This window comes from Hemiscyllium ocellatum, chromosome 23 (genome assembly GCF_020745735.1).
Source record: "Hemiscyllium ocellatum isolate sHemOce1 chromosome 23, sHemOce1.pat.X.cur, whole genome shotgun sequence".
In the NCBI taxonomy this organism is placed as follows: Eukaryota; Metazoa; Chordata; class Chondrichthyes; order Orectolobiformes; family Hemiscylliidae; genus Hemiscyllium; species Hemiscyllium ocellatum.
Genome location: NC_083423.1, coordinates 59,090,264 through 59,116,092, shown reverse-complemented (window position 1 = coordinate 59,116,092; position 25,829 = coordinate 59,090,264). Strand labels below are relative to the sequence as shown.

The window sequence follows — 25,829 nt, the reverse complement described above, 5'->3', positions numbered from 1 at the left end:
AGCCCACATCACTTTGACCCTTACAAGATTCCACCCCTTGTCTTCTGCAAACAAAACAAACATTGACTTTCATGCATGTCCAGTTTAGTACATTGACATCAGCAATGTTGCTGATTTTTCTTGAATCAATGATTACTGTAGAAAGTGTTCTTTTGCCTAGTGACATCTTGCCAAACAGATTATTCAGTGTCAACTCTGATTTTAGGTTAAAACATTAGCACAATTTTATCATTTCATGCAATACATTACAGCAACAAATGGCTGAGACGCCAATAAATTAAAAGCACACTGACATAAATAATATCACATTCAGCAGAAATACAATACATACCATGGAAATATTACCCAGTCAAGTTTCACAGGAATAATGATATACCCAAATAATTTTACACATGCTAGTCACTGCTAGATGCAATCATTGGTTTTAGTTTATGAATATAGACATCACATTCATTCATTCATTAAGACATCTTTACTCTGGAGTTTCATCCTTTTCAAGTCTTATTACAGCCAAACTGTTAAATGACTGTCCAATAATTTGAGCTTTCAGCTCCTTCAATTCTGATTGTGGAGTTCCTGTCAAAACAGGAGAGAACAATCCTGATAACAGCTTCCCAAAAACCAGTCTTAAACATCTCAATTCAGTATACATCCAAACCTCAATGTGAATCCTCTAGTTCTTCAGATGCCTCAATAACCCCAATACACTTCGTTATAATCACTTGGCCTCATTATTAGTATTTACCTTCCAATCCTTCTCCCCCTTCATTTACTTAGAGCCCATTCAGTGGTACTACAAGGGACTCTTACCATGCTTCTGATATTACCATTAAATGCGAACAAACCAGTCCATGCATTCAGCTGTCACACACAAACTCCTCATTCCAAATTGCTGCTTATCTCTAGAGCTTTCTTGTAGATCTGAGTGAAATTGTCCATGTCCGTGAGCAGAGAGGAGCTGCTGTCACTCAGTTGTTGACAGAAAGCTTTCATGTGGCGAAGAGGTTGGTGGATCCTCAGCCCCTCAAAGTCTTCGAGATGCAGCAGGTTTCCTGCAGAGACACAGCTGCGAATTGGCCTGTCTTCTGGTAAATGGTGCAGCGTGAATGACTCTTTAGAGAGGAGGCTGCCCTTGTCTTTAATTGTGGATGAGGGGCTGCAGCCTTGAGCTTCTGTCACCTGCTGTGTTAACTCTGTAATCTCTGATGGTGATTCACTGTTCATGGCAGAATCTGATAACTTGCCAGTGTGCTTCAGGATTCCTTTCCTTCCCTGGGCCATTATGCCAAGGCCCTTAAAACCTGCACCATGCTTAGGAGAGCAGATGGAGTTGGTATTAGCCGCACAGTCCCGATCCAGGAGCTCTGACGATTCACTGCGCTCGGGGGAAGAGTAATAACCAGATTCTCTCTGCTGTGCTTTTTTCAGAATTCCCTTCTTCGGCTTCACAATGGAGTTTTCAGCCGTTTGTGTGCACAGAGAAGTTGCTTCAACGCCTCCAACGGCTCCAGCAGAGGGACTGCTCATGCTAAGTTCATGCTCTGAAGCTACTTTCACAGCCCCAGTGCTGTGAGCGTGACAGTCTTCAGCCATCTTCTGCTTTAAAATTCCTTTGGGCCTTTTCAGTATGCACTTGTTGCTTGGCATTCCTTCATGTAGACAGTGAGCAATGTCAGTCTCTTTCTTGGACTTCTTCACAGATGTCTGGGCTGCTCGCACTCCCTGAGATTGGAACTGCTTTACCGAGCATTTTAGCTTCGATTCGCCCTCTGACTGTGAACAGCGTGAGTGATGTTGCCAACCGATAAAGCTAACCTCTGAGCTTCCAAAAGGATTGCAGTCACACACACTCGCTTGATAACCCCAATTCACCCACCAGTGGTTAGCGATGTCCTCAATTGTGGCTCGCCGCTCAGGATTCACCATCAACATCCACCTGATAAGGCCACGGGCATCTGTCAGGGAGCAGCAACAGACAGTCACATTGCGATTCCTGGCCATGATTCTCGCTCTTTACAGGATTGACCTTAACATTCTGTTTTATTCTTTAACAACACTAGGGCAACGCTGGCAATGCCAACATTTATTGCTCATCCCTAATTGCTTTTGAACAGAGTTGCTTGCTCGGTCATTTCTGAGCACAGTTAAGTGTAAGCCACATCGCTGTTGGTTTGGAGTCAGATCAGGTGAGGATGGCAGATTTTCTTTCTTGAAGGATATTAGTGAACTAGATGGGTTTTTAATGATAGTTGCAGATTTATGAAATGAATTCAAGTTTCACCATCTGCTGTGATTAATCTAGGCCCTTGAATTACTAGTACAGTGACAATATCACTACACCATCGCCCCCATCTGTTAATCATTTACTGTGTATGCCTGGCTTGGGTTTCAATTCACATCACATCAATCCTGGTCACCCTATCCCTTTAATTTGTGAAGAGCTCTTCTCAAACTGAGAGTATCGATGTACCAGGGCGAACAGCTACAGGAAACTATAAAATACAAGGTTTCGTTCCACAATGACCTGGAGCATGGGAAACATTTACCACAGTGAGAAGAGATAAGTAATGCCATGGTAAATCAGTCAAATATCTATAAGGAGTTTGAATAAGCCTGCATTTTGGATGTAGTAGGAACAGGTGAAAAGAAAAATATCACAAATGATATGTGTAGTTTCTCACTAAAGCACTGTTATTGCATGGACATCTTGAAAGAAAATTGATCAGATGTGGTTAGAATGTGTTGTTATGGCAACGCACTAAGGAAAGGAATGCACAAATTCATGAAATATACTTGCTTTTAGGGAGGGAGTTTCAGTGATGTAATGGTATTGTCATGGACTACCATACTAGAGATCTAGGTTAAGTATCTGAGAATGCGATTTAAAATCCATTGCATGGAATCTGGTGAAATTTGAATTCAATTAGTACATGTGGAATTAAAAGCTAGTCTAATGATAGCTGGGAAACCATTGTCAATTGTTGTGAAAATCTATCTGTTTCACTTTGAAATCTACCATCCTTAACTAGTCTCACCTATATATATATATCTCTGGATTCACAGCCACAATGGCTTCGCAGTTCAAGGACAATGCAAAATGGGCAACAATGGCCTTGTCATTGACAACCACAATCCAGAAAAGAATTATTAAAGAAAATGAAGCATGGGAACTAGTTTAGACAACATTAAGGCCTGGCTAAATGTGAGTTCATGAGTTATCATTAGTACTCACATCTAATATACACTGAATATGAGGTTATATTTTGTTGCCTTCTTGCTCAATCTAATAAAGGGTTTTCATCAGACTTTCCAAGGTTGCATTGAATTAAATAATTCTGCAGGACAGCTATAGGCCCATTAACTTTGTGCTGGTTCTATCAAAGAGCAAATGACTCTCCACATAATTGTTATTCATGACCTGAAATATCTGATTAAATTTATTCTGTGTCCTCTTTAAAGCCATTCTAAACAGCATGGCCAGAATTGGTCAGAATACTGAAGATTTACGCTCCAGAATTAGGTGTGCACCTAGCCAAGCTTTTCCAGTACAGCTGTGGCATTGGCATCAATTGGACAATGTGGATTATCCTGTCCACAAAAAGCAGACAAAATCAAAGTTAGCCAGCCATTAATGCCACATCTTGGTCATCAAAAAAGGTGTCCATTGGCAGTGCCATCAAGCAGCATTAGCTAAGCTAAAAGAAAATCACTCTGGGTTCTGCTCAGGCCACTCAACACCTTCAGAAGGTAAATTAAATCAAATTATTTGGACTGACTGTGTTAATTTCGCAGTCATGTGGACAATACTTATTAATTAAAAATGGATTGGTTAACAATTATTAAAATGTAATTCAAAGGAATACTCCAACATTATCATTATCAGGTTGAGCCCCTTTAAGCTACATGTATGTGTGGCTGCATAAATCAGTCAAACTTGATTCTTTATTTTCGCTGCTCTGGATTAACATGTGCTCAAGTTTTGGATTCTACATGGTTACTCATTATTGGCACTAAGCCCACTATTTTCAGTTCATCAGTACCTTCTTATCAACTGTCACCTACCTGATGGTGGAGTGGGTTCCTGATAATCCCCGCTGCTTATCTGCCTGACGAGATTTCTGTGGTCGCAACCATCAAATGGCATGGTCCCATAAACCAGAGTATACAGTAGCACACCCAGAGCCCAGCTGTCTACCTGAGAGTGCCAAACGGGAACACCCAATCAGCTCCAGACTGCAGATAGTGAGATCTTCCACAGATTCACAAACTCACTCCTCTGTATAGAGTGATAGAGTCAGCACATACACAAGTCCTTTGGCCCAAACAAGTTCATGCCAACCAGAATGTCCCTCCACGCTAACCCCATTTCCCTGCACTTGGTCCATATCTTACTAAATCTTTCCTATCAACGTACTTGTCTAAATGCCTTTTAAATGTTAACGTGCACACGTCAACCACTTCCGCTGACAGCTCATTCCATATGAGTACCACCCTCTGTTTATAAAAGCTGCACCTCAGGTTCCTTTTTATTCTTTCTGCTCTCACCTTAAACTGATGCTCTCCAGTCTTTGATTCCTGACTGCATTCACCCTATCCATGCCACTCATGATCTTATACACTTTTATAGGATACCCCCTCAGTCTCCTACTCTCTAAAGAAAAATAGTCCTAGCTTGTCCAACCTCTTCCTACAACTCAGACCCTCGAGTCTTGCAACATCCTTGTAAATTTCTTCTGCACTCCTTCTAGTTTAAAAATACTCTTCCTATAGTAAGGTGACTAAAACTGAACACAATACTCCCAAGTGCAGCCTCATATCCTGTACAACTGCAATATAACTTCCCAACTTCTATACTCAGTGCCATGACTAATGAAGGCCAGTGTGCCATAAGCCTTCTTCATGCCCTGTCTACCTGTGACTCTGCTCTCAGAGAACCTTGCACCTGAACTCCAAGGTCCTCCTGTTCCATTACACTCCTTAAGGCCCTACCATTCACCAAGAAACTCCTACCTTAATTTGACTTTCCACAGTGCAACACCTCACACTTACCTATAGTAAACTCCATTTACCATTTCTCAGCCCACTTCCGTAGCTGATCAAGCAGCTGCTGCAATTTATAATACTCTTCCTCACTGTCCACTGTTCAACGTTATCAGCAAACTTACTAATCATGCCTTGTACATTTTCATTTAAATCATTGATATAGATAACAAACAGCAATGGGCCCAGCAACAACCCCTGAGGCACTCCACTAGTCACAAGCCTCCAGTTCTACAAGCATCCATCCACTATTACCCTCTGCTTCCTATACAATTTGCCAGCTCCCTATGGATTCCATGCGATCCAATCTTCCAGAGCAATCTACCATATGGAATCTTATCAAAGGCCTTACTGAAATCCATGTAGACTACATCTACCACCCTGCCATCATCCACCTTCCTGCTCACTTCATCAAAGAGCTCCAACAAATTTGTGAGATATGATCTTTCACGCACAAAGCCATGTTGACTACTCCTAATCAATCCTGTCTTTCCAAATGCATGTGTATCTTACCGGTCAGAATCTTCAGGAGTAACTTATCTAATACTGATGTTAGGCTTACTGGTCTGTAGTTCCCAGGGGTTTTTTTTGCAGCCCTTCTTGAAAAAGGACACAACATTCACTACCCTCCAGTCTTTCAGAACCTCACCAGTGGCGAATGATGATACAAAAGTATCAGCTAGGATGCCTGCAATTTCTTCTCTAGCCTCTTGCAAGGTTCTTAGATATATCCGATCAGGATCAGGAGATTTATCCAATGGCTTGTGATCAGTTACATGAGCACACAATGACTAGAGTGTGCTTCTCTGAGTTGTAACATTAATGCTTTGAGACTGAGTTGGTGTTGCCTTTGTGTCCAATCAGTACTGACACCAGAGATATCCCACAATGCATTCTCCTGGCATCTAGCCACCTGAGTTTGATGACCAGCATTAACATCCTTAGAATCTAGAACTTTCTGAGCAGAGCTTTAGCACATTTATTTAACATAAATCACTGAAGTGATTGCAACTGGATTCTGAACTTGAGTGATGTTGCAGTGATTGCGACAATTTTGAACAATGCTTTGCGTGCTAAAATTCCAGATTTCCTTCCGTTTCACCCTGGTTGTTCAGTTTCTTGAATCATGGGCTCAGTGGTTAGTACTGCCGCCTCACAGCACCAGGATCCTGGGTTCGATTCCCGCCTGTCTGGGTGGAGTTTGCACATTCTCCCTGTGTCTGCGTGGGTTTCCTCTGGGTGCTCCGGTTTCCTCCCACAATCCAAAGATGTGCATGTCAGGTGAATTGGCCATGCTAAACTGCCCACAGTGTTAGGTGCGTTAGTCAGGGTTAAGACCATAAGGCCATAAGACATAGGAGTGGAAGTAAGGCCATTCGGCCCATTGAGTCCACTCCGCCATTCAATCATGGCTGATGGGCATTTCAACCCCACTTAAATATAGGGTTGGGGAATGGATTTGGGTAGGTTTCTCTTTGGAGGGGCGATGTGGACTTGTTGGGCTGAAGAGCCTGTTTCCACACTGTAGAGAATGTATCTAAATGTTAGCCACGGGTGAGGTTCTGAAAGACTGGAGGGTAGTGAATGTTGTGTCCTTATTCAAAAAGCTGAAAATGTGTTGCTGGAAAAGCGCAGCAGGTCAGGCAGCATCCAAAGAGCAGGAGAATCAACGTTTCGGGCATGAGCCCTTCTTCGGGAATTCAGAATTCCTGAAGAAGGGCTCATGCACGAAATGTCGATTCTCCTGCTCTTTGGATGCTGCCTGACCTGCTGCGTTTTTCCAGCAACACATTTTCAGCGCTGATCTCCAGCATCTGCAGTCCTCACTTTCTCCTTATTCAAAAAGGTTTGTTCCAGGGTAAGACAAGAACAAATCCTGCCTGCCTTACTCACTCTTCTACTAACTTACACCATTTCGTCATCAAATTATTTGGACTGACTAACTTATAGCAATTAGCTAATTTCCCATTCATAATGACAATATTTGTTGACTAAATAGGTCAGATGACAATTATTAAAATGTAATTCCAAAGAATACTTCAACATTATCATTTATTGACTCTTCAATCAACTATCTGAGAATAAAAACAAGCAATTGCAAATAAATTAAAATGGCAAATGTTTCATCAGTAAATCTCCCATCAAGAAAAACCAGCACCAGGGGCTAAATGTTGGTTTATTCACCAACCTCTGTTGATATCCTTGTTAAGTGCTCGCTAATTCTGGTACACTAATCCAGTTAGGTGCTGTTTAATTGCTCCAGCCTGGGATACTAACACTGTCAAGTGCTAATCCATTACCAGCTTGGAACACTGACCCAGGTTAAACTCTAGTTCATTCATCAGCCTGGAAAGCTAACATGGTTTAGCAGTGGTTCATGTACCAGCCTGCCACATGAACCCAGCCAACTTGAAACACTAACCCAGTATAGTGCTGTTTCATTCACCAGCCTGAGACACTAACCTGATTTAGTGCTGGATCACTTACCAGCTTGGAACACTAACCCAGTTTAGCACTGGTTCATTCACCAACTTGGAACACTAACCCGGTTAAGCACTGGTTTATTCACCAGCCTAAAACACTAACCTCTGGTCCATGATATGGATGGCCATTGACAATTTCCGGTGAAGCATAAAGTGGGCTCCCACAGAAGGTTTGTAGAAATTTGTCCTTCTGGTACAGATTAGACAGTCCAAAGTCTGCAATCTGTAAAAGAATTATATGGAATAGAATTAAAACTAAATACTGTTAATGCTCAAATCTGTACTCACATTACCTGCTCAGGAAACTCAACAGATACCGCATTTGGAAAAAGAAAGACTTAATGTTTCCAGTCCAGTGACCTGTTTTCAGAGGTGATTGAGGCCTGAAAACGATGGGTTTTATTCTGTGAACAGAAAATGGGAGCAGAAAATGAAACAGATAGTGACGGTGTCAGAAAGGGTTCTAGCAAACAACACTTCATTTTATACTTTAACACATCGTAGCCTTTAGAATTCAACATTGAGTTCAACAACTCTAGGCCTCCATTTTGAACCTTTGTTCCTGTGTCTTGTTTGTATCTTGTTGGCTTTGTTCTAAGTAAGACCCGACGTATTTTCTCCTATTCAAACTCACCATTGACACCTATTTTACATTTTAATTCTCTCTTATCACCATTAGCACTCACCATCTGCTCCAGTTCCCTTTTAAACAGCATAAAAACTAACGTTTTCCATCCCCTCAGAACCTAGTTATAGTTATCAGACTCAAGACTCTGTTTTTCTCTCTCTGCAGATGCTGCCAGGCCTGCTGAGTTTCTCCAGTAATTTCTGTGTGGAATAGTGTTACCATAAAGGGAACTAGTGAAATATTGTTTAGAAATGTGTTCATGAGAACTTCACTGACTAGAATGTCCTCAGCCAATCAGAAATGAGGTATTTTTGGATCTAGTGCTGGGAAATGACTGTGCTGAGTGAACTAAATGCCTTTGAGGAGCATTTAATTAAAAGTAGTCATTATGTAATAAAGTTTAGGCTAGTGATAGAGAAGAGCAAGGAACTATCAAACAACGTCAGGCAACTTGATTGAGTTTTTTGAAGAAGTAACAAAGAAGATTGATGAGGGCAGAGCAGTAGATGTGACCTATATGGACTTCAGTAAGGTGTTTGGCAAGGTTAGCAAGGTTAGATCTCATGGAATACAGGGAGAACTAGCCATTTGGATACAGAACTGGCTCAAAGGTAGAAGACAGAGGGTGGTGGTAGAGGATTGTTTTTCAGACTGGAGGTCTGTGACCAGTGGAGTACCACAAGGATCGGTGCTGGGTCCTCTACTTTTTGTCATTTACATAAATGATTTGGATGTGAGCATAAGAGGTACAGTTAGTAAGTTTGCAGATGACACCAAAATTGGAGGTGTAGTGGACAGCGAAGAGGGTTACCTCAGATTACAACAGGATCTGGACCAGATGGGCCAATGGGCTGAGAAGTGACAGATGGAGTTTAATTCAGATAAATGCAAGGTGCTGCATTTTGGGAAAGCAAATTTTAGCAGGACTTGTACACTTAATGGTAAGGTCCTAGGGAGTGTTGCTGAACAAAGAGACCTTGGAGGTGCAGATTCATAGCTTCTTGAAAGTGGAGTTGCAGGTAGATAGCATAGTGAAGAAGGCGTTTGGTATGCGTTTGTTTACATTATATATTAATGATCTGGATGAAGGGACTGGGGGCATTCTAGCGAAGTTTGCCGATGATACAAAGCTAGGTGGACAGGCAGGTAGTACTGAGGAAGTGGGGAGGCTGCAGAAGGATCTAGAAAGTTTGGGAGAGTGGTCCAGGAAATAGTTGATGGAATTCAACGTGAGCAAATGCGAGGTCTTGTACTTTGGAAAAAAGAATACAAGCATGGACTACTTTCTAAGTGGTGAGAAAATTCATAAAGCCAAAATACAAAGGGATCTGGGAGTGCTAGTCGAGGATTCTCTAAAGGTAAACATGCAGGTTGTGTCCGTGATTAAGAAAGCAAATGCAATGTTGTCATTTATCTCAAGAGGGTTGGAATATAAGAGCACCGTTGTGCTACTGAAACTTTATAAAGCTCTGGTTAGGCCCCATTTGGAGTACTGTGTCCAGTTTTGGTCCCCACACCTCAGGAAGGACATACTGGCACTGGAGCGTGTCCAGCGAAGATTCACACGGATGATCCCTGGAATGGTAGGTCTAACATTCGAGGAATGGCTGAGGATCCTGGGATTGTATTCATTGGAGCTCAGAAGATTAAGGGGAGATCTAATAGAAACTTACAAGATAATACATGGCTTGGAAAGGGTGGACGCTAGGAAATTGTTTCCGTTAGGCAAGGAGACTAGGACCCATGGACACACCCTGAGAATTAGTGGGGGTAAATTCAGAACAGAAATGCGGAGACATTTCTTCAGCCAGAGAGTGGTGGGCCTGTGGAATTCATTGCTGCAGAGTGCAGTGGAGGCTGGGACGCTAAATGTCTCCAAGGCAGAGATTGATAAATTCTTGATGTCACAAGTAATTAAGGGCTACGGGGAGAATGCGGGTCAGTGGAGTTGAAATGCTATCAGCCATGATTGAATGGCGGACTGGACTCGATGGGCCGAATGGCCTTACTTCCATTCCTATGTCTTATGGATCTTATGCTTTCCATTATTGGTCAGAGTATTGAGTACAGGAGTTGGGAGGTCATGTTGCGGCTGTACAGGACATTGGTTAGGTCACTGTTGGAATATTGGGTGCAATTCTGGTCTCCTTCCTTTCGGAAAGATGTTGTGAAACTTGAAAGGGTTCAGAAAAGATTTACAAGGATGTTGCCAGATTTGGAGGATTTGAGCTACAGGGAGAGGCTAAACAGGCTGGGACTGTTTTCCCTGAAGCGTCGGAGGCTGAGGGGTGGCACAGTGGTTAGCACTGCTGTCTCACAGCACCAGAGACCCGGGTTCAATTCCCGACTCAGGCGACTGACTGTGTGGAGTTTGCATGTTCTCCCCGTGTCTGCGTGGGTTTCCTCCGGGTGCTCCGGTTTCCTCCCACTGTCCAAAGATGTGCGGGTCAGGTGAATTGGCCATGCTAAATTGCCCGTAGTGTTAGGTAAGGGGTAAATGTAGGGGTATGGGTGGGTTGCGCTTTGGCGGGTCGGTGTGGACTTGTTGGGCCGAAGGGCCTGTTTCCACACTGTAAGTCTAATCTAATCTTATAGTGGTTTACAAAATTATGAGGGATACGGACAGGATAAATAGACAAAGTCTTTTCCCTGGGGTCGGGGAGTCCAAAACTAGAGGGCATAGGTTTAGGGTGAGAGGGGAAAAATTTAAAAAGGACCTAAAGGGCAGGTTTTTTTCACACAGATGGTGGTACGTGTATGGACTGAGCTGTCAGAGGAAGCGGTGGAGGCTGGTACAATTGCAACATTTAAGAGGCAATTGGATGGGTATATGAATAGGAAGGGTTTGGAGGGATATGGCCAGGTGCTGGCAGGTGGGACTAGATTGGGTTGGGATATCTGGTCAGCATGGACAGGTTGGACCGAAGGGTCTGTTTCCATGCTGTATATTTTTATGACTCTAAGTCCTTCGAGTGAGAAGGTTATGAGAAGGTTATCTAAGATTACAAAGAAATGTTGATCAATGGGCTGAAGAGTGGCAGATGGTGTTTAATTTGGATAAATGTAAAGTATTACATTTTGGAAAATCAAATCAAGACAAGAATTAAACAATTAAAAGTGGGCCCTTGGACAGTGTTGTAGAACAGAGAGACCATGGGGCTCAGGTACATAATTCGTCAACATTTGCATCGCACATAGATAAGGGGGTTGAGAAGGCATTGAGCATGCTTCCCTTCATTGCTCACACCTCTGAATGGAGGAGTCAGGACGTTATGTTGAGTATGTACAGGACATTGATGAGGCTTTGTCTGGAGTTCTGTGTCCAGTTCTGGTCAACTTTTGATATGAAGGATATTATTAAACTAGAGAGGGTTCAGAAAAGATTTATCAGAATGTTGCTGGGAATGGAGGATTTGAGTTTAAAGACAGGCTGGAAAGGCTGAGATTTTTTTTTCTCACACTGGAGCATAGGAGTTGAGAGGTGACCTTATAAGAGGTTTATAAAATAGTGAGAGATATAAATAAGGTGAATGACAAGTGTTTTCTTTTCTCCAGGGTGGAAGATATCAAGACTTGTCGACACATTTTTAAAGGTGAGAGGAGGAATTATAGAGTCATAGAAATACACAGCACGGAAACAGAGCCTTTGGTCCAACTCATCCGTGCTGACCAAACATCCAATATAAATCTAGTCCAATTTGCCAGCATCTGACCCATTTCCCTCTAAACCCTTTCTATTCATATACATATCCAAGTGCCTTTTAAACGTTATAATCGTACTAGCCACCACCAATTCCATATATGTACCACCCTCTGTGTGAAAAAGTTGCCCCTTATGTCTCTTTTCTATCTTTTCCCTCTCACCTGAAACCTATGCCCTCTAGTTTTGGACTCCCCCACCCCATGGAAAAGACTTTGTCTATTTATCCTATCCATGCCCCTCATAATTTTATAAACCTCTAGAAGGTCACCCCTCAGCCTCCGATGGTCCAGGGAAAACAGCCCAAGCCTGTTCAGCTTCTCCCGAAAGCTCAAACACACCGACCCTGGCAACATCCGTGTCAATTTTTTCTGAACTCTTTCAACTTTTACAATATCCTTCCTATATTTGCATGCAATACTCCAAAAATGGCCAAACCAATTTTCTGTACAGCCCCAACATGACCTCCCAATTCTCATAACATAAGAGGCAATTGTTTTTACACAGACTGTGATTCATGTGTGGAGTGAACTTCCAGAGGAAGTGGTGGATGCAGATACAGTTACAACATTTAAAAGACATTTTGTAAGCATAAAATAAGAAATATTTAGATAGATATGGGCTAAGTATAGGCAGGGGGAACTAGTTCAGTTTGGGATTATAGTTGGCGTGGATTGAAGGGTTTGTTTCTGTGCTGTATGACTCTATAAATGAGACCAATTGAGAATTAAAATACAAAGGAATAACGTGCAGAAAACAGAACATGAGAATGGAATGTGGTTGGCAAAAGAAGAGAATAACACGTAATTGGTAATGCTGGGGGGACATTTTTTGGGATAAAGAGGGTAACGTGGTGGAGGCAATAGATTAGGCTTGAATATAGAGTAAGTACACTGTATCAGGGTATACCGAGGAAGAAGATGCTGATACAAAGGGAGATAGCTGAGATCAATAAAACATAGAACATTAGAGCACAGTGCAGACCTTTTGGCCCTCGATGTTGCGCTGACCTGTGAAACCAATCTAAAGCCCATCTAACCAATAACCATTATCATCCATATGTTTATCCAATGACCATTTAAATGCCTTTAATGTTGGTGAGTCTATTACTGTTGCAAGTAGTGCAGTCCACGCCCTTGCTACTCTCTGAGTAAAGAAACTACCACTGACATCTGAGTTGAGAATGTGTTGCTAGAAAAGCACAGCAGGTCAAGCAGCATCCAAACCAGAAAAATCGATTTTTCAGACCGGAGCCCTTCATCAGGAACCCTTCATTCCTGATGAAGGACTCCAGCCTGAAACATTGATTTTCCTGCTCCTTGGATGCTGCCTGACCTGCTGTGCTTTTCCAGCAACACATTCTCAATTCTTAGAATGGCAGCAGAAAACACCAGGAGGGAAGCCTTGACATCTCTCCCCATGCATGGTATCAATGAATGCTTCTTGATGTGAAAATATGCATTTCCTTCACTTTAGACCAGGGCATCTTAAAGGTCTAAAAACAATCGGGCTCACGAATGTCCTTCAGGGAAATCCTGCATGGGAGTCCAGACCCACCGCAATGTGACTGACTCTTAACTGCCTTTTGGATGGCCCTAGCAAGCCACTTACTTCAAGCGTCAATTAGGAATGTGAAATTAATGGTCTAACCATTGATGAAATCCCAAGGACAGGTTTTGAAAAAGTGGGGTCATGAGTTGAAAGTTTATGGTTGTGTGCTCTGACACTGCAATGGCAATCAAGGAGGTCTGACTGAGTTCTAACAACTGTGCCACTGACCTCCCACTATCTCTATTCACAACGGCTGGTTGTGGCAATTTTCAAATCTCAAAATAGAACCGCAGTGGGAAATGGTTTGGGAAGTCCGTTCCAGACCATGGTGTCTGAAGGTTAGAAAGGAAACAAATCAACACTCCTTACATTATGTCTAACAGTTCAATTGTAATAACTTCAGGCTTCACACTGAGAACATATCTGAATTTTTAAAATTTCTTCTGAAGAACAACAGCACAAATAAAATGGTATTGTCTTCTCTTGTTTACAGAATAAATCTTACCTTAATGTTATAATTTTCATCCAACAAGATGTTCTCTAATTTCAGATCACGGTGAACAACTCCATTCTGTATTAGTGAGACAGAGAGACAAATCATCAATGCCCATATGCCATCTGCTCCACCTCACTGCCCCCATGCCATACACAACACCTCATTATTCTGTCCCCAACACCCCCCTATACCACACACAACACCTCACCGTACTATCCACAACACCCTGCCGCCCCTGTACCATACACAACACTTCACCGTATTGTCCACAACACCCCACCGTCCCTGTACCATACCCAACACCTCACCGTACTGTCCACAACACCTCACCGTACTGACCACAACACCCCGCCGTCCCTGTACCATACACAACACCTCACCGTACTGACCACAACACCCCGCCGTCCCTGTACCGTACACAACACCTCACCGTACTGTCCACAACACCTCACCGTACTGACCACAACACTCCGCTGCCCCTGTACCATACACAACACCTCACCGTACTGACCACAACACTCCGCTGCCCCTGTACCGTACACAACGCCTCACCGTACTGTCCATAATACGTTGCTGCCCTTGTACTGTACACACCTCACCGTACTGTCCACAACACCCCGCTGCCCCTGTACCGTACCCAACACCTCATCGTACTGACCACAACACCCTGCCATCCCTGTACCGTACACAACACCTCATTATACTGTCGCCAACAAACTGCTGTCCCTGTTCCGTACACACCTCACCATACTGTCCACAAACCCCGCCGTCCCTGTACCATACACAATGCCTCACTGTACTGTCCACAACACCCTGCCGTCCCTGTACCGTACACAACACCTCACCGTACTGTTCACAACACCCTGCCGTCCCTGTACTGTATACAACACCTCACTGTACTGTCCACAATACCTCACCGCAGTATCCACAACACTGCGCCCCTGTACCATACACAACACCTCACCGTACTGTCCACAACACCCCGCCGCCCCCGTACCGTACACAACACCTCACCGTACTGTCCACAACACCTTGCCGCCCCTGTACCATACACAACACCTCACCGTACTGTCCACAACACCTTGCTGCCCCTGTACCATACACAACACCTCACCGTACTGTCCACAACACCTTGCTGCCCCTGTACCATACACAACACCCCTCCGTCCCCATACCGTACACGAGTCTCCGCTATCCCCGTACTGTATACAACACCCTGCCACCCCTGTGCTGTTCAAACTTATTTCTTCACAGGTCGTGTTTTTGTCGTCAGACCAAAAACAGTGAGTTCTAATGAGGTGGAACACGCTGCCTGATTAGGCCAAGGAAGCAGATATAGTCACAACCTTCTACATCTAATGCAGAAAAATCTCATTTAAGGGTAAGGATGTGGCCACTTCAGATTGAGATGAGGTGATAAGTCTTCACCTGGAACGCGGGGCGACTGTGGAATTCTCTTTCACAGAAAGGTGTTAAGGCCAAAACACTGAATGCTTTCAAGTAGGAGCTAGATATCGTTTATTTTTTTTAGATTAGATTCCCTACAGTGTGGAAACAGGCCCTTCAGCTCAACAAGTCCACACTGACCCTCTGAAGAGCAACCACCCAGACCCATTCTCCTACATTTACCCCTGACCAAATGCGCCTCACACTACAGGCAATTTGAGCACGGCCAATTCACCTAAACTGCACATCTTTGGTCTGTAGGAGGAAACTGGAGCACCCTGAGGAAATCCACGCAGACACGGGGAGAACGTGCAAATTCCACACAGACAGTTACCCAAGGTGGGAATTGAATTCGGGTCCCTGGCGCTGTAAGGCAGCAGTGCTAACCACTGAGCCACTATAGTTCTTCGGGCTAAAGGGACCCAAGTGTATGGGGTGAAAGTGGGAACACGGGACTGAGTAGGATGATCATATTGAATGGGCTTGATGGGCTGAATGGCCTATTCCTGCTCCTGTTTTGTATTTTTCCATTTAGCAAAGGAAAAATGCAGGATTAAGGGGAATGAGTAAGGGAAGTGGGGTAAATTGGGCAGCTTTACATCCCAACCATATGTCTTTACTTAAACTTACGTTCAATTTGTGTTCTTGATTTAACAAAACTAATTTCTCAAACTTGCTATTAACAGCTTATCCACCTTTGGATCTTGTGGTGAACTGGCAGTGCCTCCCTCTCTCTGGGCCAGAAGGTCTGGGTTCAGGTGCAACCACACGATATGATAATGATGTATTAAGATGTCCAATCTGACTGATTAAAAATATACAATGTTTTGAATTCAGCCCAACCATACAGGATATCTTATTCCGAATCGCTCAGAAATGTTGCCTTCTGTTCAGAATGAGGGGTCCCTAACTGTTTACCTGTGGTAGGAGACTAAAAACACAATGACTTGAGAGTTTCCTTTAAATTTCTGCACCTTGATAATAATGTTAGTATTAAACCCGATTGTGTAGATATGAAATTATGCAGTGGCATAATTCCAGTACTATAAAAACAACGATGATAGCTGTGAACTGCTAGATCCTGCAAAAATAAGTAGAATGTTAACATGTTTAATTCAGACAAAGGGCTGAATCTTTTTGGCCAAGTGGTTTTTGGAGGGTTACTCATGGGGAGGCCTAGCAAGAGTTTTCACTGTATTTACCAAACTCACCTCGTTAACTAAAAAAAATGAAAGCGCTGTAGATGCTGTAAATCAGATACAAAAACATAAATTGCTGGAAAAGCTCAACAGGTCTGGCAGCATCTGTGGAGAGAAATTAGAGTTAACGTTTCGGGTCGACTGACCCTTCCCCAGAATTGAGTTGTCACCTCAGGAACTACCTACTCTACCTGCACGACATCCCTCAGATCTGGTGCCAGTCCCATCTTGCCATGTGCCGGTCCTGGAATAACTCAACAGTCACCAAATTTCTGCCAAAGCATAGGCATCCCTTGCACCTGCGCCAGCTTCGAGTCCTGTGGCGTACCCAGGCAAGAACTGTCTGTCCAGAGCAGCCCTGCATGGCTCCTGACATTTGCCCCAGATGTGAAGATTAGATTCTTATAGTACGGAAACAGGCCCTTTGGTCCAACAAATCCAAACCGATCATCCAAAGAGTAATCCGCCCAGACCCATTCCCCTATCCTGTATTTATCCCTGACTAATGCACCTAACACTATAGGCAATTTAGCATGGCCTATTCCCCTAACCTGCACATCGTTGGATTGTGGGAGAAAACCAAAGCACCCGGAGTAAACCCACACAGACACGGAGAGAATGTGCAAACTCCACACAGATAATCGCCTGAGGCAGGAATTGAACCCGGGTCCCTAGCACTGTGAGACAGCAGTGCTAACCACTGAGCCACCTTGCCGCTGTGAAGGATGAAATTTCTGAATACTTGGATGTGTATAGTAAAATAGGGCAAAGTCAGCATGGTTTCATCAAGGGGAGGTCATGCCTTCTAGAATTCTTTGAGGAAGTATTGAGCAGGTTAGACCTAGGAGAGCAAATGGATGTTATCTACCTGGACTTCAAGGCCTTTGACAAGGTGCTGCACGGGAGGCTACTGAGTAAGATAAGGGCCCATGGAGTCAGAAGCAAGGTGATAGCATGGATAGAAGCCTCGCTCTCTGGCAGAAAGCAGAGAGTGGGGATAAAAGGATCCTTCACAGGGTGGTAGCCGGTGACAAGTGGTGTTCTGCAAGGCTCAGTGTTGGGACCACAACTTTTCACTTTATACATTAACGATCTTGGGTGTAGGTTTGCTCACTGAACTGAGAGGTTCATTTCCAGACATTTTGTTACCTTACTAAAACCTCATACAAAGCAATGCTGAAAATTCCTGCTTTCTATTTATATGTCTGGGTTGCCTTGGGTTGGTGATGTCATTTCCTGTGGTGAAGTCACTTCCTGTTCCTTTTCTCAGGGGATGGGAGATGGAATCTAACTTGATGTGTTTGTTGATGGAGGTCCAGTTGGAATACCATGCTTCTAGGAATTCTAGTGCGTGTCTTTGTTTGGCTTGTTCTAGGATGGATGTGGTGTCCTTCCTCATCCGTATGTGAGGATACTAGTGAGAGAGGGTCATGTCTTCTTTTGGCTAGTTGGTGTTCATGTATCCTGGTGGCTAGTTTTCTGCGAGTTTGTCCAATGTAGTGTTTGTTACAGACCTTGCACGGTATTATGGAAACGATGTTAGTTTTGCTCATTGTCTGGATAGGGACTTTCAAGTTCCATTAACTGCTGTTTTAGTGTGTTGGTGGGTTTGTAGGCTACCATGATGCCAAGGGACCTGAGTAGTCTGGCAGTCATTTCCAAGATGTCTTTGATGTAGGGGAGAGGGACTAGGGTTTCTGGACGTGTTTTGTCTGCTTGTTTGCGTTTGTTGCTGAGAAATTGGCAGACTGTGTTCATTGGGTACCCATTCTTTTTAAATACACGGTATAGGTGATTTTCTTCTGTTCTGTGTGGTTCTTTTGTGCTGCAGTGTGTGTTGGCTCGTTGAAACAATGTTCTGATGCAGCTTCATTTGTGGATGTTGGGATGATTGCTTCGACTGGGACAACACATCCATCCTAGGACAAGCCAAACAAAGACACTCATGAGAATTCCTAAAAATGAACCTTGCAGCTCATCAAGCAAACCTACAGCCAAAACCTCAACCTGAGCTACAAGTTTTCTCAAAACACACTAACATTAATGATCTAGATGAAGGAACTGAGGGCATCTGGTTATGTTTGCAGACGATACAAAGATAGGTAGAGGGACATGTAGCATTGGAGTGGTAGGGGGGTGGAGCTGCAGAAGGATTTGGACAGGCTAGGAAAGTGTACTCCATCTGCAACTTCTTTGCCCAATGTGGGAAAGTGTGAGGTCATGCACTTTGGTCGGAAGAATAGAGGCATAGACTGTTTTCTGACTAAGGAGAAAATTCAGAAGTCTGAAGTGCAAAGAGACTTGGGAGTTCTCGTCTAGGATTCTTTCAAAGTAAACTTGCCGGTTGAGTCAGTGCATTTGCCTTCCTAATTAATGATGAGGAGGAGATGCCAGCATTGGACTGGGGTGGACAAAGTTAAAAATCACCTGGTGTTGTGTGAAATGCAATGATGGCATTTACTTTGAGAGGACTTGAATATAAAAACAGGGATGTACTACTGAGGCTCTGGTCAGACCACATTTGGTGCCTTGTGGGTAAGGAGAGAGGAAGGTGTCAGGGGGGCAAGGGGAGAAGAGGGTGCCAAGTGGGTAAGGAGCAGTAGAACAGCAGATGGGTAAGGAAGGAGTAGAGCACCAGTTTATTAAGGAGAGAGTAGAGTGCCAGTTGAGTAATGGCTATCGAGCTGGTATTGAGGGATCAGGTGTGATTCTCCACCAGGTGGACGCCAAGAAATTTGGTGCTCTTCACAATCTCCACACAAGAGCCGATGTCCAGCAGAAAGTGTTCATTCCGTGACCTCCTGAACTCACCAACCATCACTTTCATTTTGTCCACATTCAGAGAGAGGCTGTTGGATCTGCACCAGTCTGTTAGCCGCTGCACCTCCTCTCTGTATGCTGACTTGTCATTCTTGCTAAAGAGACCTGCTGCAGTTGTGTCACCGGCGAATGTAATGATATGGTTTGAGCTGTGCATCACTGCACAGTTGTGTGTCAGCAGGGTGAACAGCAGTGGACTGAGCACACAGCCTGGGAGGGCCTCTGTACTCAGTGTGATGGTATTGGAGATGCTGTCCCCAATCCGGTCTAACTGACAGACTGATGCCCCACTTCATTGGCAGGGTCCTAATGCTGTTGCTGGACTGGGTGGTGCCAACAGAAAGGCTTTCCCCATTTTTCAGGAGCAGCAATGGAGGCCACAACCATCAGACCAGTACCCAGTCTGGTCTGTGCAATCTCAGCTGTCTGGAGGAATGTCCAGCATTCCATGGAAGAAGGGCAATAACCTTCTCTGCTTTGCCAGTCTGAATGCCACCACCTTCTCATTAATAATTTCACTCTGTGAATGTACCCCTCTCTCACCAAGGCTCATGCTCTACCCCTCTCACTACTGCCTGCCACATCTTCCCTCACTCACTCTCACCTACCCCTTGCCTTCCTCACTAACCCTCAGGTAAAAACAATGACTGCAGATGCTGGAAACCAGATTCTGGATTAGTGGTGCTGGACAACACAGTAGTTCAGGCAGCATCCGAGGAGTAGTAAAATCGACGTTTCGGGCAAAAGCCCTTCATCTTACTAACCCTCAGGCCTTCTGCACTGCATACTCACTCATTCAGGTCATCCCCCACGCGTAACATCTGTGCCACCCACTTTCATCTCCCATAATCTCTGTATCTCTTGCTTATTCAAGGAGGGAAACAGACCACCATGGGGCAAATTGAGTCAAGATGGCGGTGTGCTGTTCGTCATGTGGCTCCTCATTCCTCACGAGGACAGGATCCTGACTCTAACCACCCTGAGTGTGCCCTGAACTAGTATTGGAGACTTCCCATGACTTATTGTGCCAGGATCCCCTTGAGGAATACCTAAGGGCCTTGACATACCGAGGCCTGCTATGACAAGCTTCCTGGCTGTGTCTGCACTAAACAGTGTAAACAGCAGGAAGATGAGCCTGGTATCTCTAGCTGAGGGGACAAAGTACAAAATGGTGAGGCAAGGCAGGGATGGTGTGAGTATCCAGTCAGGCTTAGTGTGAGTGAGTGCTATGATGGTGAGTGAAGAGCCCGGAGATGCAACGTGGTCCAATCCACAAGCTGGGAGAGTCCTTTCTGTAGAATTACTATGGTAATTGTCAGTACAGCCTGAGATGCAGCAATGGAAAGACAGAAGTGTCCCGTAAGTGAATTGCAGATGTATCATGAAGGTGTTGAGAGGTTGGCACATGTCAGGTGCCAATGTCTGTGAATGTGGGGTATGTGTGGCTACTGCCGATGGAGCATATGCTGAGATGTTGGTGCCTAGATTACAACACAGTGATCATAGCATCATAGAGGTGTACGGCACTGAAACAGACCCTTCAGTACAACTCATCCATGCTGACCAAATATCTTAACCTAATCTAGTCCCATTTGCCAGCACTTGGCCCATATTCCTCTAAACCCATCCTATTCGCGCACACATCCAAATGCCTTTTAAATGTTGTAATTGTACCAGCCTCCACCACTTCCTCTGGCAACTTAATCCATACACATACCACCCTCTGCATGAAAATGTTGCCCCTCAGATCCCTTTTAAATTTTACCACTCCCACCCTAAACCTATGCCCTCTAGTTCTGGACTCCCCCACCCCAAGGAAAAGACCTTGTCTATTTATCCTATCCATGCCACTCATGATTTTATAATCCTCTGTAAGGTCACCCCTCAGCCTCGGACACTCCAGAGAAAACAACCCCAGCCTATTCAACCTCTCCCTAAAGCTCAAACTCTTCAACTCTGGCAACATCTTTCTAAATCTTTTCTGAACCCTTTCAAGATTCATAACATCCTTCCACAATAGGAAGGAGACTAGCACTGCACACAATATTCCAAACGTGGCCTAACCAATGTCCTGTACATCCACAACATAACCTGCCAACTCCTGTATTCAATGCTCTGACCAATAAAGGAAAGCATACCAAACGCCTTCTTCACTATCCTATCTACATGTAACTCTACTTTCAATGAACTATGAACATCTTTTTGTTCGCAACACTCCCCAGGACCTTACAATTAAGTGTATAAGTTCTGCTCTGATTTGCCTTTCCAAAATGCAGCGCCTCACATTTATCTAAATTAAACTCCATCTGCCACTTCACAGCCCATTGGCCCACCTAATCAAGGTCCCGTTGTAATCTGAGGTAACTTTCTGCTACACCTCCAATTTTGGTGTCATCTGTAAACTTACTAACTATACCTCTTATGCTCACATCCAAATCATTTATATAAATGATGAAAAAGTGGACCCTGCACTGATCCTTAAGGCACACCACTGGTCTCAGATCTTCAGCCTGAATGGCAACTCTCTACCATCACCTTTGAACCAGTTCTGTATCCAAGTGGCTATTTCTCCCTGTATTCAATGAGATCTAACCTTGCTAACCAACAAGGTTCCCTTTGGGAGACTGAACACCTGACTGAAGTCCAAATAGATCATGTCCACAGCCCTGCCCTCATCAATCATCTTTGTTACTTCTTCAGAAAACTCATTCAGGTTTGTGAGACACAATTTCCCATGTTTAGTGCCATTTTGACTACCCCTAATCAATCCTTGCCTTTCCAAATACATGTACATCTTGTCCCTTAGGATACCTGCCCACTACCCATGTCAGGCTCACCGGTCTATGGTTACATTTGGAACAAACTTCAAGCTGAAGTCACTAAATACCTGCTCTGATTTCCATGTCAAGATTTCTTAATATCCAGCTTTTTTGGCATATTTGGTAAGCTGAATATCAATGAAACAATTAATAAGTTTATAATTTCTCCTTAATTGGAATCGCGCCAATGTGTGGTGAGAAACTTCTCTCACCACTCAACTGTTGCAGCAAGCAGTTCCCAACATTGAGATAGGTCTTTTCCCACTGACCAGATTCTGGCACAAGTCTTGCCACAGCCCATGTCGCTCAGGCCCCTGTGAGAGTCTGCCCGATTGGTCTGCAGTCAGTCAGAGCTAGTGCTAGATTTGTCAAGCTGCGTTTCCAGCAGGTCAGTGAGAGAGCTGAATAGATGAACCAGAGTGAACTACTGAATTTACAGTACTGTGTCAGGACAATCTTATTCAGTCTAAAGAATCTGAAAACAGATTGGATTGTAGGGAGTGATTCAGGCTTCTTTTACTCTAAATAGTAAGTTTTAACTCTTTTCAGAAGTGCAAACTCCCTGGAACATAGGAATAGGAGTAGGCCATTCATCCCCTTCAGCTTGTTTTTTAGATTAGATTATTTACAGCGTGGAAACAGGCCACACTGACCCGCCGAAGCGCAACCCACCCAGACCCATTCCCCTACATTTATCCCTTCACCTAACACTACGCGCAATTTAGCATGGCCAATTCACCTAACCTGCACATTTTTGGACCGTGGGAGGAAACCGGAGCACCCGGAGGAAACCCACGCAGACACAGGGAGAATGTGCAAACTCCACACAGACAGTCGCCTGAGGCGGGAATTGAACCTGGGTCTCTGGCACTGTGAGGCAGCAGTGCTAACCACTGTGCCACCGTGCTGCCCAATTCTGCCATTCAATGAGTTTATGACTAATAGCTGATCTGTTCCCTACCTTCAAATTCCTGTCTTTTACCCATATCCCTTAATACCTTTGCTCAACACCAATTTATCTATTTCAGATTTAAAATTGGCAACAGATCCAGCTTCAATCACTATTTGTGGAAGAGAGTTCCAAACATGTGAGGATGGATGGTATCTCAGTGGTTAGGGACCTGGACTCTGTTCCAGTGTCAGAGTTTGGACATTCTTCCAATGTCTGCATGGGTTTCCTCCGGATGCCTTGATTTCCTGCCATAGTCCAAAGATGTGCAGGTTAGGATGGATTGGCCATGCTTAATTGTCTGTAGTGTCTAGGGATGTGCAGACTCAGTTGATTAACCGTGAGAATGCAGGTTTACAGGGATAAGGTTGGGGGTGGGTCTAGCTGGGATGGTCTTGGAGGGTTAGTGTAGACTCAGTGGGCCAAATGGCCTGCTTCCACACTGTTGAGATTCTATGATCTATGATTTATGTGTGGAAGTGTAACAGTATTGAGAGATCACAGTGTAGTGTTACATTAAGGTAGGTTTCCATGTATTCCTGGTCATAACTTAAAACCTTTGAGTTGATGTACTTAGCACATGTGCAGTGAAATGTGTTTTGGGCCCTTAATGATCATGTGAACACTTTGATGTTTAATATCAGCACACAATAACACTTCAATAAGATCCAAGGATAAGTCTGAAATGCTGACTTCTGAAAAACTATCCACATATTTCACAGCTTCAGGACTCCTTCTAGGCAAACCTCAGGAAAAGTGATAGCACTGACTAGGAAGAAATGCATTAGAAGGAACCAATAAGGAAGGGACCTCCAACAGTGATGTTGTCTCCTTCAAACAGCAAAGAATACAGGCAGCTAATGGCAAGGTGGAAAGACTTAGTAGTGGCAACAAATTCGGACAGGTCACTCTCAGTTAACCCACACTGTGGAAAACAAGGCAGGGCCATATGCATCGTACACAAAACACAGTCATCTTCAAAATCAAAAGCAAACCAAGGGCAAGGACACCCTATTCATTTAAAATCTTATATCTGCCTGTGCTTCCTGCCAACAAAGCTTTATTTCCCGTGTCCACTTTCCATCCTAATCAATATGTACAACGTAAATTGCCAAAGCAAAGTAGCCGCAAAGTGGGGTTGTGGTGATTATATTTCACATTTCGCGATTTCTATACAGCAGAACTCTGATTGTCACTAGTTTTATTACTTTGATACTCATCTGCTATTTAATTACAAATAATAGTATAAACTCCTAGTCTTACCCTCTATCCCAATAATCAAACATGGTTTGGACTCTCCAATTTCTAATGTCCCGGAAGATGGATTAGAATTTCTATATATATTGACAATGCTCTACTATGCTTATATTCCCAGTGATTTTTGTACAGAAATTTTGATCTCTTGTCTTCATTTGATTTCTCACTTGTAATCCTTGACCAAATAGTCAACAGTATCATCAGAGATGGCAGCACAGTGGTGTTCAGTTGGGAGGGAGTTGCCCTGGGAGTCCTCAACATTGACTTGGATACCTTGAAATCTCATGGCTTTGGGTTAAACATGGGCAAGGAAACCTCTTGCTGATTACTACATCCCGTACTCACTTGGCTGATGAATCAGAATTCATCGATGTTGAACAACACTTGGAGAAAGCACAGAGGGTGGAAAGGTCACATATGTACTCTGATTGGGGGATTTCAATGTCCACACCAACAGTGGCTTGGCAATGGTATTACTGATCAAGCTGGTTGGTCCTAAAGGGGTCTGCAGCAGGTGGTGAGGGAACCAACAAGGAAAAACATACTTGACTTCATCCTTACCAATTGGCCAGCTGCAGATGTATCCATGACAGTATTGGTAAAGGTTACCATCACACAGTCTTTGTGGAGACAAAGTCCAGCTTTCACATTGAGTGTACCCTCCATTGTGTTATATGGCACTATCACCGTTCTAAACTAGACTTTCTAGACTTTAAGCAGATCTAGCAACTCAAGGCTGGACATCTATGAGGCACTGTGGGTCATCAATTGTAGCAGAATTGTACTCCAACACAATCTGCAACTTCATGGCTTGGCATACCCTCCTCTTCACCATTTGCATCAAGCCAGGGAATCAACGCTGGTTCAATAGAGTGTAGGAGAGCATGCAAGGACCAGTACAGGTATACCTGAAGATGAAGTGTCAACCTGGTGAAGCTACCAAACAAGACCACTTGCATGTCAAAAACCATAAGCAGCAAGTGACATACAGCACTAAGTGATCCTAAAACCAAGAAGTCAGATCTAAGGTTTGTAGTTCTGCAACATCCAGCTGGGAATGGTGGTGGATCATTAAATGCTGGAGGAGGAGGGTCCACAAATACCCCCAGCCTCAATGATGGGAGAGCCCATCACATAAATGTAAAAGATCAATCTTCAGCCAAGTGGATGATCTATCTTGGCCTTCTTCAGTGGTCTCCAGCATCATAGATACCAGTCTTCAGCTAATTTGATTCACTCCATGTGAAGTCACGAAAACTGTTGGAGGCACTAGATACTACAAAGGTTATGAGCCCTAACAAGATTCCTGCAGTAGTACTGTGCTCAGAACTTGCTGTAGCTCCAGTCAAACTCTTTCAGTACAATTGCAACACTGACATCGACCCAACAACGTGGAAAGTTGCCCAAGCGCCTCTATCTGTGATAGGGTTAAAGTTAAGGT

At 43.9% G+C, this 25,829-nt stretch overlaps 1 protein-coding gene across 1 annotated transcript in view; it reads right to left on the bottom strand.

The window, feature by feature from the left end:
- Positions 1 to 350: 350 nt before the first annotated feature.
- The window catches only part of LOC132826961 (NUAK family SNF1-like kinase 1), a 56,339-nt gene continuing 30,860 nt past the window's right edge, over positions 351 to 25,829 (bottom strand). Inside the window, exons 4-7 of the mRNA XM_060843290.1 lie at positions 13,908 to 13,973; positions 7,627 to 7,746; positions 4,063 to 4,195; positions 351 to 1,955 (exon numbers count right to left, since the gene is read on the bottom strand). Coding sequence (XP_060699273.1) covers positions 880 to 1,955; positions 4,063 to 4,195; positions 7,627 to 7,746; positions 13,908 to 13,973 — 1,395 coding nt within the window. The 3' untranslated portion in view covers positions 351 to 879. The remainder of the gene's footprint in view (positions 1,956 to 4,062; positions 4,196 to 7,626; positions 7,747 to 13,907; positions 13,974 to 25,829) is intronic.